This window comes from Chroicocephalus ridibundus, chromosome 5 (genome assembly GCF_963924245.1).
Source record: "Chroicocephalus ridibundus chromosome 5, bChrRid1.1, whole genome shotgun sequence".
In the NCBI taxonomy this organism is placed as follows: Eukaryota; Metazoa; Chordata; class Aves; order Charadriiformes; family Laridae; genus Chroicocephalus; species Chroicocephalus ridibundus.
Genome location: NC_086288.1, coordinates 33,562,817 through 33,576,059, shown reverse-complemented (window position 1 = coordinate 33,576,059; position 13,243 = coordinate 33,562,817). Strand labels below are relative to the sequence as shown.

Genomic DNA, 13,243 nt, shown 5'->3' with positions numbered 1-13,243 from the left:
TCCACAGCAGGCTATTAGAAAACATTTTTTTAAAAATAAGTTAATTCATCCCTAAGATGGCACAGCAAAGGCGAATTCCTTTGCAGGCTGGCACCCACTTTCCCAAGCTGCTGATCCCACTTAATGTGACTCTTGTAAGTGCAAAGGACAATGCTTTAGGAAGCAGGGTGCTCTGCAAGGCAAGCAGTGGTACCCTCACTCCTACAAACACTACTGAAATCCGAGTAGCAATGGGGCATACGTTACCATTTCCTAATTTGCTCGGACAACTTTCTGTTGGTCCAAACGTGCAGACTGTCATTACTGCTCGGAGTTGCCTACTGTGAGGTACCTTCTACCATATGGGGTATAGGTGTCTCGTTAACAGTGGCTTTCTTTGTGGAGATATCAAGAATCCGTAAGTCTCCATGACCTGACCTCAATAGGACCTAAGGGCGCTCTACGCTTCTCGCAAATGAGGCCATATTTATCTAAATACTCAGCTGCAGATTTAAGTGCCTACTTTTTAAAACATTGTGTAGTGAAACTAGCAATTTATAGTTCTCCAGGAGTATTTTGAAATTTGATGAGGAAATCATAAGTTTTCCACTCACAATACTGCCACCTGCACAGAGTGTTTTTGATGGCATTTGGATCCCTAAAGGCATGGTGGTTTCTTTAGCTGGTTAAAGAAGCAAAGCAGATACCTTGGGATGTAGTACTGCCGCTTGGAGAAAGCTCACGTCCTCAGCAAATCAGATGATGCATAAAGGTGAAGCCAGAATTATTGTTTATATATGAAGGCACTATCTCCCTGAAACTGCTATGTTAGATGATATAAAAACTGTGTCAGGTGTAAAACGTGCACTGGTGATTATTGGTTTGATAGGATGCTAGCTTGTTTTCTCCACTGGTTCTTTATCTGCTGGGTCAGTCCCCTGGGGGTGGGGGATCTCTAGGCTGTTTCCCTATTGCAGGAAGACCGCAGGGATGAAGTAGGAAAGGGAGACCTCAGTTTTCCTGCCTACAAAGAGAGCTTGCCAACTGCGGCACACAGCTGAAGGAACCCAGCTACTGTAGGGAAACACGCCACTCCTGGCAGTTTGGGTTGAGGCAGCCCAAACTTTGGCAGCCGTTGGCACGCAGGAACCTGAACCATACGACAAGGAATCAAGCAAAGCTCATTAATAAAGTACCCTGCGCGATTGCTCAAAGCACTGAGCAGTTACTTGAAGTAGCCTGAACCCTAGCAGCCAACCACAAGACACAAGGAGTACAGAAAGACAGCAAAAGAAACAACTATTTTTGGGGAGAGGGCTCCAGCTTGGGGTGAGCAGCCAGAACATCCCTGGTAGCAGAGGCACCGTGCCACCACATCATCTCAGGGCCTGTTCCACTCCTCTCCCCTCACCATAGGAAACAGTATGCTGAGGTGGGGTCCTTGTGTCCTTTAGCAGTAGACAGGCACGTGGAAATACCATACCTGTAACAAGGCCAGATCAAAATACTTCACTGCCATCATCTGTTATCTTCCAGTTTTTTTGCACTATGAGATAAAACTTAATTTCTTTTTTGGGGCATTTTCCTCCCCAGGTTACTCTGATGCTGATGCTCCAGCTTTGTGCATGGTGTGCGGGCATGCTGGTGGATGGAGGTGACAATTTGCTACAGCAGGGTACCGCAGGGTTAAAATGCTGCCCTTTCCACCTCAGCTCCTGGGTTGCCGTGCTGGATGAACAACATGCTGCCGTGTGGCAGCTGAAAGGCTGAGTGAATTCAAGCGGAAGGGTAGAGCAGTAGTCACCACAGAAAAGCCGGTGCTCGCGAGCAGCTGCGAAAAGGCAACAGCACTGACACAGAAGGAAGCAGACGGGTCTCTTCTCTGGCAGGCACAGCACGTGGTGGCTTCCACCGCATCGAGCTCTGCAAGGTGCCAGGTCTCAGGCCTGAATTCAGAAAACCCTTTGTAGCTGCTCCGTCTTACAGATACACACAGATTTAGCCAGAACGGCTGAAGTCCTTTCCTTTCCCATGTCAGCCTACAAACAGAGACCCAGAATAATTAAGACAGGTTCATTTTATTGTACTCAGCATGGAATCCAGGAGATGTAAAACAGCAAAACATTAAATTCCTAAGAGACTCAATCGGGTGGGTAACATTGCTTTAGTATCACTGTAAGACTTCTTCACATGCAAACTTCTGTTGGTACGTCTCGAATGAACGCCATGGTACACCTGGAAGCCTAATACTAGCTTTACTTTGTACAGTATATCACGTTCAGTCAGCGTAACTATAAAAATAATAAAGCCACAATAATATTAGTCGTCTTTAGAAGCCCCCAAGTTGTTTTTCTTCTGCTGCTGATTGATGCATGGCCATCATTTTTGTGGTGCTTGCAAGAGCCAGGAATTCATTGTTCACCCACCCTCTCTCCCTTTAACTCTGGGTAGAAACTCCCAGCGTTTTTCAGTGTGCAACTGAGACCTCAACTTCAGAGTGCAGATGTGATTTTACGCACCACAAACACATCGATCTTCCTCTTCCGTTTTATTGAAATTCTTCAGGGCAGTGTCTAAACTTGCACTTGACATACTTGAAACTATTGATTATAAACTGGGCTAAGGGAAGTGTTGTCAGGAGGACCCTCCAGCAGAAGGGTCGCCTGCTGTAGCAGAGCTGCTGAGAAGCATCTGAGACGTGTATTCTGCAGCAGACAACTGCTGGAAACTTTGCTGCCAGAATTGTCATTTATTTCTATGCCAGAGATTGTCAGTCTTAGCAGAAAGCTAACAAAAACTTAAGGTCTAGTATTTCAAACAGGACTCGGTTGATGTGATTCAAGTGTAGATTACCACAAAGCTCAGAAGCCAGCGTGCATCTCTGTACACCCCCGCTACTGCACTTTCTGTTGGCAGTCTAGACATGGAGGTTGGCCAACAGGTTTTTTTTAGATATGGCTGTGGAAATGTTTTTAGAGACCAGATAAGGAGAAAATCCTTGTTTCTGTATTGCACAGTGATGTAAACTTGCCTCAAACTTGTGGAAGATGCTAAACCTATAGCATTCAATCAGAAGGGCAAAGGGAAAAAACTGTCTTTGAGTATGGGTAATGCATGAGACCTGCATGCATGTACACCCCTTTTAAACACGGACACACGCACACATAAGCTTACCTACAGCAAACTTTTTCCTGGAGGAAAAAATACTTCCTCTCTGTGTGATTTGGCTCAGTAATAACATAATTTTCTTCTTTAAAGAAGCCTGAATGATGAAAGATACATTTCACATCACAAAATCTTCCTTGTCAGGATTTGATGTAAAATCTGCATTATAAACTCTGGGATGGAAGAGGTGCTCAGGAAAGGACAAAGCAGATTAAAAAATCTGAGATTTATTGTTTTAAAAAATGGATTATACTCATTTCAGTTTGTCTCACTTCAGTTGTAATACTTCATTCTTTCTTTTAAACACCTACACTGACTCAAGTGGGATAATTTATGCTCCTAAGAGAACATTGCAGCCATTTTAATGTACGAGACCTGACATTCAGGTCCATGGACCACCGCAGCATCCAGTAACTTCAGAGATATTTGGTAGTGTGCGGCATTTGGATAAGGATCTACGTGCACCTTTGGGATGACTGAAAATACTGACCACTCATACAGGCATTACAGAGTCAACAAAAAATAAACCGTCAGAGGTTGAGACATTACAAAAACAGGGTGGGGGGAAAAGAGGAGGCGAGAGTTTCTTTCAGACTGCAGCCCTTAACCTTCTAAGACCATGGAGCCTGACAATTAGTTGTCTCTCATTCAGAGCAGTCATTTCCATAGGCTGTGTATGAAAGACTTACTCTGTCTTGGTAGCCTTTCGCATTCATTTTTAAAAGGTGTAGAAGGACAGACATGGAACAAGACAATGGAGCTAACAAGCTAATAAAATTTATACTTTCACACAAACCTTGCATATACTGAGCTAAGTTATAAAACACTGGTACGGTAGATTCCATCAAGTTTCTAAATTGAAAACCAGTGGCAGCCAATGTGAATTTTCTATCAAATTCAACACTGATTTTCCGTTGGATTTCCACTTCTAACTTTAACACATCAACATGGTCATGAAATTCAAGATAAAAGCTAGTGTTATCTTTAGAGCATATATTCGACTTTTCTGAATCCCTTGAATATACTTCTCCAAAGTGTGCATTTTAGAAGTTCTTACGTGGTAGTAGCAGTAATAAACTGAGATTGTTTGCCTAGTGGTTTTGTTGAATCGTATTTGGATACATCTACACATACTAGCAAAACACACAGCCTTTCGAAATTTACTCTTGGGAATGACAAAGTACTTTCTGTTTTAAACCCTCTTTTTATTAACCCAAATGGATTTCCTTGGTTCTTAACCGTTCAACTAATGCAGTGTGATTCTGGGTCATGGGGCAGAGAAGAGCAGGGTGGTGCCACACAGATCATCTCCCCCTACCCTCTGCCTTACCACTGCTCCAAGCACACTTTCGTTTTTGACACTGATGTGACACCAAGAACAGTCTTTCTTAGCTGCTACAAGACCACTCACACACATAATATTTGCTAATTGCTACCCAAAACACAGTTCTCTTGTTGCTGGTGAAAGATGCTTCATCCCTACAAGGATTCACATCGTCAGCTAGACATTGTACGCAGGAGAAAGCATAAATTACCAGTGTTAAACTAGTAGCAGGCTGCCCACAGTCTGCCCTGGCAAGGCAAAGTGAAAACCTAAAATATTTCGCATATGAGATACGCTGGTGATTATCGACTTGGGTTTGTGTGTTATTGCTTGGCTTCAAATGCATGCCTGCCGGACTTCTGCGCCCACCAGGCCGCACCACCGACATTTTGTAGTTCGTCTTTGCCCTTGTATCTTCCCAGAATACAAAAGCACAGTGCTCTGCTGACCACTACGGTTCTTCCAGCTATGCCCATGCAGTTCTTCAGACGCACCCACTTAGTAACTTGCCTGTTGGCGTTTTATGGTACATATTTATCGATGAAATTTTCCTGCAAGAAAGGTCATTTGGGGGGGGGGGCGGGCAAGGGAGGTGTGGGTGGACCAGTTGGTGAAGACTCACAGCTGGAAGCAGCTGCAGGGAACCAGGAGAGATCTCCCGTTCCTCACAAAAAAAAAAAAAAAAAAAGAGTTAATTCCAGTGCTGGCCCAGCACCCCGCTCATTCACTGCCGAGCCCAGTTTGGTCTCAACAAAGCAACTCATACCCATATGCTAGAAATATTTTGCAGAGCTTAAGCCAAAGGATAAAGTTCATAGAAATCGGTGAATGCGCGTTAGCCATTTATTCTCCTCTGGAAAAAAAATAATATAACAATCCATTTATATATCCAGACTGAGCATATTTGTAAAGGGACAGTTCGGAGTAAGCTGGCTTACAATGCTACAGCGAGGGGGACAGTGGAGAGAGGGACGCGAGCTGAGGCGAGGGGCACCGTTTTGCAGGAAGACGCTGGGCAGCAGCTAGCAAAGGAGGGGGCGGAAGGGAGGCGAAAGGAGCAGCGCAAAGCCTTAGACCTGGACAGGACACAGCAAACATCACGGACAACTCCGGGAACCTCTTCAGGGCTGAAATGGACACAACGTGGGAAGAGACACCGAACTTGTCAACTAATCTGACCTAATGAGACTGCCAATATCAATCCCACACAAAATTTCACAGGAAACTCACATCTCAAACACTGCTAGGAAGGGGATGGAAACAGTACTAACAGAAAAAAGGTAGGTGACTTTCCTCCTGGTAGGCAGAGGTGGGAACACACTCTCTAATGTGGTATTTCAGAATTAGCAATTCAGCATCAAGTGGGAGAGGACTTGAAATAACGCACAGAAATGCAACAAGGACATGCCATAATGCCCCCAAAAATACACCAGAGGAAAACTAGGAGTCAGTTCAGTACTACACCTAGGGGCAACACCTTTCATTAAGCTAGGTTAAAATACTATATCTTACAGTATTTTACCTCTCTGCTGGGGAAAAATTGCCCCAAAACAGCTGCTTTGAAGGCTTGGCAGTTGATATACTCAAAAAGTCTGGCCTCCTAAATAAAAGGGGACCATCTCAGGTCTGCTTTACAGAAAAAAAAGAAAAAAAAAAAAGAAAAAATCTATTAATACTCCTTTGCACTATGTAAACCTGTAAGATTTACAGAGTAAGTTGTAAGAGTATGATCTACAGAGTAAAAGTCAGGTGTGTGGTACTAGAGACAGAAATAAATTATCATCATGATTCATGAAAAATCTTTAATGGAATAAAAATAAGCCCTATTTAACTCTAGTACTCTGCAGGATTACAATATCCAAATCCTCAGTGCTTTGCAGGATTGAAACTAAATTTTCTACAAACTGCAGGAGTTCCCCAGCCTCCCATCATGAACTCTAGCAGACAGAATAAAAAGCTAGTGGGAAACACATTTCCCAGGTTGAAAAATATTATTAAAGGTGAGAAACACAACCAACATATATTTGAGGCATTATTGTATACCACACTTCTACAGAAACAGTCACTACGCTACCTTTTATTAGCAGTTTCTACAACTTTTCTAACATTAGAAATACAGCAAAGATTGTCTCAAGATTTCAGTACTTCTGTAAAGTCAATGTTTCAAGTTAACAATATAATGTTTTATAATATAGAGAGCATTAGGTAAAACAAAATATGCACAGGCTAAATAAATGGTATTTGGTTTATGAAAGGCAGCAAGAAAAGCACCAAAATACTGCAAAAAAGATAAGAGTTGGCTAAGGACTTAAAGGGGGGAAAAAAAAAAATCAGCGTAACACACTAGACATGTAGGCTCATGGACCCAGGCGCACAGGATAGCCTGCTCCTACAGAAAAATGCTACTGTGCATCTCTGGAGAGAGAAAAAAAGATCCACATCACTTTAAAGGGTGACTGAGAGGAGAGGTGCTCAGCGCCGCGGGAGGCTGGGAGCAGGGGCTGCTCACCCCGGCTGAGGAGCCAGAATGGCTCGCTGCTTTTGAAAGACTTGGCTGGAGCATCACAGCGCGAGCGAGGGCACTGTCCTGGCGGATGCGGGTACATCTACTGATGTGCCCTCTCGTGCCTCACCTGCTCGTACCTTAAGCATGGCTGATGCAGGGGAGGAAAAGCCCACAGATTGTATTCCCTCTCTCACCTCTCCTTCTAGCCATCAAAATCCCATCGACTTGACTTCTCCCAAAGAGAGCCTTGATCCTCACCCTTTGCCTGGTCCTCCATTTCAGCGGGAGGGGAGGACCTGGCTCTCTGGGGCTCACATGAGAACGGTGCCCCACAGTATCAACAGAGGTGAGACTGCTCAGTGATCGACGTCCATAGCCTTTTCACTGACTTGCCTCAGCGTGGGTAACTTACACACCAGGAAAGTTGTCTTGCGTTAGGTCTTTACAGCTGTTGGACCTTAGTTTCACCTCGCTCAGCTTTCCCCAGCCCACCCCTCTGTATAAGACATCGAGATGCACACAAATAACTTCCCATAATAATTCTGACAATCTCTCTGCTTCTTGCTTTATCAGAAGGTGCTGCTCTCCCTGCAGCAAGATGGCAATTTAAATTTGTGCTTTTGCTAAGTGCCTAGCTTTTCATCTGACAGTAGTCGGGATGGGGGCATCATGTGGAAATACACCAGCTGTGGCAATAGTAACGACGTGACGGAGCGCGTGGCTAGTCAGAAAACAAAGGGGAATAATTTTCCACTGTTGCTGCATCACAACCCCAATAACAGAACTGAACAGCAGGACTCGAGACTTGAGGGGAGGGATTCTCTCTACCACCGCAGACACATACGCACCCCTGCAAACCATGTCAGTCCAACACAGAAGAGGGAGCGGGTCGGACACAGCAATTAGGACGCCTAAAATTCTGCAGCATGGACTGGAACACATTGTGCTGCCTCCCTTTCAGTTTTTTATTTGAGGATGTATCCGAGGAAATGGATTTCCGAGTCTGACTGTTCTGGGCCCGGATCAGTTTCTCGTGTTCCCGTATTTGTCTCTGTAAGTGGTTCTGGATGGCAATTCCCAGGGATTCTGGATCAAGGGAAGCACCGTAAACCTCCCACGTCATGCCCTGCTCGTCCCAAACAACATCCCTGACGTGCTTGGACTGCTTCACCTGCACTTTCGCCTCCATGGCTGGGGTAGGATGCTTTTTGTTTTCCCCCAGGTTTGGCAAGCCCTGATCTGAAGCAGGAATTGCTGCTGCGTGAAGCTCGCGTCTGGGCTCCTTGGCCTGGAGGCCTTGCTGCTGGGGAGCTGCTGATGCCTCCAAGGGAGGGGGGAGACATGTAGGGCTCACACTCAACACAGGCATCAGTCCTGCCTGCAGGCTCTGGCCACTGACCATCTGTGCCGGGCCAGCATCTCCCTGGCCTCTGCTCTCCTTTTCATCTGCACCCTCCGAGCACGCCTTTACGCGGACAGTGGCAGGTTGGCTGCTGGCATCCATCCCGCCTTTAGGATCAAGCACCACCGAGTTTTCTTCCTTTAGTTTTACCACAGATTGACTAGGAACGGCCTCCCCTTGACTCACACCTTTACTTTGCACAGGCTTTTGCTCAGAGCTGCTCTGGACCTCCTTCTGCTTGACTTCACTGTCTGGGCTACAGACTGAAGGTAACCTGCTGCTTCCTGCATCATGGACAAGATCTTGCACGTTGTTCTCGGTTCCTGGGACAGCGGCAGCAGAAGCGGTGCTGGCTTCACCAGCGCCAGCACCAGACCCAGGCTGTGCTGGAGTCTGGTTACTGGAGTCACCTGCAAGCTGCTCAACTGGGATGGGCTTTGGTGGGACTGGAGCATCCATAGGCAGCCGAGCAGCATCCTTGCCGTCAGAGGCCGCACCAATCATTTCAGCATTCCCCACAGATGTCCCCTGGGAGGTAACGCCTGCAGGGGAGATGGGGAGAACAGGTTTTGCATTATCTGCTGACGCTGGAGACACCACGTCAGATGGGACCCCAGGCAGTTTGACAGGCTGGGTTTGGGCTGAAGCAGTCACAGCTGTAACAACAGTCGATTTTGACATACCAGGAGAACATGGGGACTTTTGTTGCAAGGATAAACTGTCAGTAAGTGCAGACTGGCTCAGCCCCATTCCTCCTTGGTAAATTATGTGCAGTTCTTCCTTCTCCTCTGGAGGAGGATTCCCTTTTAAGAAGGCAGCAAGGATGCTGGGACTGGTGGAGGCTGATTTGCTCTCCACACTAGCCACAGCCTGAACCTCAGCATCTCGCCACGTCCTGCTTACTGCTTCCTGAGTTAAAGAGCTGCTCTCCGGCTGAACCGTCATTGTACCCGTTTCTCTGAATTTAGAGAGCTGTGTGGGGCCTGGACTCCCCGGCTCAGTGTCTGCGTTGCGTACGGGATGCGGACTCTCATGGCTAGACTGGGCTGGTGCCTCTCGTGGCTGGAGAGGCTGGTGCCTCTCGTGGCTAGACTGGGCTGGTGCCTCGCTGCTCTGCACCGCTTCAGTTTTATCGGTGGGATGCAACTGTACGGTGCCCGTAACCCCGCTTTTTGCCTCTGAAATGGTCTGTGGGTCTGTTCCCAGCTCAGCTTCGGTGTGCCTCGCTGGCAAGGCCGACTGACACACAGCAGAACCATTTTTTCCTGCTCCCCTGTCTTTTTCCCCTCTTTGCAGAAGGTTTGCCTGAGAAGTATGGCAGGACTCATTAGCCCTAATAGGGTCACCGGGGGAAGAATAATTTAACACCTCAAGTGCTGGCTGATCATCAGTCCCCTGAGGTTTCAAGGCAGAGTCATCCATCTGCGTCAGGGAGCTCATTTTTGCCTGGCTGCCTTGCACAAACTGCCGGGAGCTCTGGGGGGCTGGCATCATCTCCAGCCCCTGCCCCGCCGAGGGGGCTCCTGCTGCAGATGGGGCTGGGGCTGCCAGTCCGTGGTTGCCCGCTGGCTGGGAGCAACCGGCAGGCTCTACAGCTGCAGGACACCCCTCCGCAGCTTTGCTGGCCAGCCCAGGAGGGATGGCTTCCTGCTGGCTAGCATTGTCCTCGCGGCATTGCTCGCACCCCTGCACGCCAGCAGCCGCCGTGCATTTCAGGTCGAACAAGCAAACTCCAGCAGAGCCGGCCGGCGTGCACGGGAAGCCATTGCTGGCCCTCTCTCCACTGGGTAGTTGGGGCTGGTGCTTAGCAGGCTGCAGATCTTCCAGGTGGTCCTCCTCTGCAGAAGCTGTGGCCAGGGAAAGCTTGGCAGATCTCAGAGGATCTGGTACAGTCCCCATGGACTGCCTCCCAGATGTCGTTCGTCTTCAGGTTCTCCTTGGAGTTTTCTTGCCAGGTGGTGGGTACAACAGGGCTGGCTGTTGGCAACAGGCTTCCCGTAAAGCTAATCTGTTAATAAAAGAAACATAGTGTTAGCAGCAGTCAGATTTAAGAAGAAAAAGTACCCAGAACAGGTTGATTTTCTAGCTTGGAGAGAAATACTTGCAGGCGAGGGGGAAAGTGATGCACCTGATTCTGCCTAAAAGTCACATCAAAGACACGGATTTCAAGAATCTCACAATTCCAAGCTCTGAATGGAGAAGACAATACTAGGGACAAAGCAACAGCAGCTGTCCTGTTGTTGATACATTAATGAAAACATAATGACATGCCAAGAGGGAGGAAAAAAAAAGAAATATGAAGTGAAAGCAGGGATGAATGGGAAGGGGTGCAGGCTTCATGTAGAAGTTTGAGGTCACAAAATAAACTCACTGTGATAAAATCCTCTAGCAAGCCACCTGTGTAAGGAGAGGCGCTACCTTGCCTGTTGTGCCTACGGTAAGAAGAGATCCAGTTCCCTCAGGATCCACTCTGTGACCTGAGCAGATCCCACACCTTCATTGACCACCAGTTCCCCCTTCTTCTCATGGAGACCACTCCTCTAACTCCACTACCAACAAGGACATGCTCACAGTGGGCAACGGGTCAATTCAGACTAATGTGGATGAACCCAAACCTCACTGGTGAAAGGAATATGGAGGGACGGCAACCTGCTGGGTGGTGCAGATAAACACCAAGGGAAGCTACTGCACCATGCAGCACCAGGGCTATGCACATACTAACTGCTTTCACATTTAGACCCTCTCAAATAATTACAAGGAAGCCATCTCGATTGATAAACGGAGGCACAGATGATCTAGAAATCAATTTACGAGCAGGGGGCATGAAATACCTCAGCACCGCAGAACAGGAGGGGCCCATGCCTTAGATTGTGAAATACAGGGGAGGGATTTTAAGCAGGTGGAGCAGAGTTATCCAGGTTGAAATATGGCCAGGACTGCAGAGAAACCGTCGCTTCAAATAGGAGGCGATCTCCAAATGTGCTTGTTGGCTGGGCTTTCAAAAGGACTTAGCACTGCCCAACTTGGATCCTGCTTGAGGTCAAAAGCTGGATCCATGTCAGTGTCAGGAGAGCGGTGGTGGCCAGTGATGAAATCCCACTCCAGTCTTCTTTTAAATCGCAGGCTACCTATGCTTTTCTAAAAGGCTTTCCCTAGCGTATGCTGCCAGCAAAGCACGGGGTATGAGACTTGTGAGACACTCTGAACATTTAGGTTTTTGTTAACCAGAGGGAAGATGCTGGGAAAATTACTGCACCTCTGCATGCCCATGTCTCTGCAGGCACACAGTGGGGTCTCCTTTGCTACATTACTTGGGAGACGCTCCTGGAAGGAGCTGAGCTGTGCTCAGCTGTTCCAGACCCTCCCTGCCTGCTAGTAAAATCAGCAAAAGCCTTTTCCAGCAAACATCCCTACTCTCCTGCCTCCTCGCAGCCTGAACGGCAGCAGTATAACTCCCTTTCTGTAAAATTAATCCTAAATTTTTCACCTTAGGGTACTGAAAGAGCAACAGGAGAAAAACGTTCAATGAAAGGAAAATGAAAACAAATATGGCCAGCCTATTTTTCTAAGAAAAGGAAAATGCTGCAACTTATTTCTTATTCATTGAGCTTTACGTCTTCCAGATATTAATAATTTATTAGTTTTATACTATCTCTTTGGGCTTTGTCCAACCACAGATACACACAGGCTGCTGGGTTAAGCCTGGGAAACTGTGATCCTGCCCCTGAAGGATCCCCAGTTCCTCAGCTGCAGTCTGTGACAGCAGCCCTGCATCACTCCAAAAAGGCTTTCCAGCAAGCCTAAGGATTGCTCAGCTTTGAGAGGTACTGAGTTTATGTAAACCAGACTGCAGATCTGTGGAAGTTTATTACCGCCTACGAGATGTCTCCACTTCATTTTGTGCTCACTTCAAAGCCAGCCAACCTAGTCCTGAAGGAAAGGAGAGCCGCTCCAAGTTCATGCTGTTGTGCTATGACTGAACACCTAATGACCGTGAGGAGAGGAGCAGATGGTTTTGGGGATCTGTTTGTCTAACTTCTATTACTCTCTTCTTTCCTTTTCCAAATATCCATGCAAACCAAACCAATATATACAGTTGGGCAGGTCACATTTCTTTCTTTACATCCACAGTTTATTTAAGAACAACTAACCAAATAATGGAACAAAACCAACCCCCAGTTTTAGGATGAGATGTACTACTTGGTGAACCATTTCAGAAGAAATAAAGATGGCACAGCAAATCTGTTTGGCTCTTTGCCATACAAAAACTGTGAAAGGCAATGTGCACGCCAGAGCACTGTCTTTGACTCATACCCACTCAACGGGGGAACGATTCCGAATTTTTCAATTAAGTGAATTAGTTCTGATCTGAACCCCCACATGAATTCCCTCCTTCTGTTTAGTGCTCTTCACCAGCATCACAAGAAACACACTTTTAAACTACTGCCAATTGAAAGTGATTCTGCTACTGAGCCCTCGACATACAATGCTGACAGAGGAAATTCTCCCCCCAAAAGCCCCGCACGGACCCATTTTCTGGTGTGGGATAACAGCATAATCCAGACATTTCACTTGGCCCTTGAACGTGGGCTGGGGGGCTGGGTCAGTCATTCTACTGCTTGGGACAACTCTGAAAATGAGTTAGTTTATGGGAATAAGGTTTTTATAAAGACTTTGTTGTCAAAGTCATGGAAGCTATTTTCTTCTTAGAATCTTTACTAAGCCATCCTAATGACAAGAGCCAAAGGCACCGTACTAGTCTAAATAAATGCGGTAATTTTTGACAATTTTACAAATTTGCTCTTTCTTAAGAATTAATAAAAATCAGAATGAAATATAAGTCTTATGCAAGAGAAAAGCAAGCAAA

At 46.6% G+C, this 13,243-nt stretch overlaps 1 protein-coding gene across 2 annotated transcripts in view; it reads right to left on the bottom strand.

The window, feature by feature from the left end:
- Nucleotides 1-3,379: 3,379 nt before the first annotated feature.
- Nucleotides 3,380-13,243, bottom strand: part of GPRIN3 (GPRIN family member 3) — a 35,533-nt gene continuing 25,669 nt past the window's right edge. For both annotated transcript variants that reach the window (XM_063336295.1, XM_063336296.1), the window contains exon 2: nucleotides 3,380-10,384. In XM_063336295.1, coding sequence (XP_063192365.1) covers nucleotides 7,837-10,275 — 2,439 coding nt within the window. In that variant the 5' untranslated portion in view covers nucleotides 10,276-10,384 and the 3' untranslated portion in view covers nucleotides 3,380-7,836. The remainder of the gene's footprint in view (nucleotides 10,385-13,243) is intronic.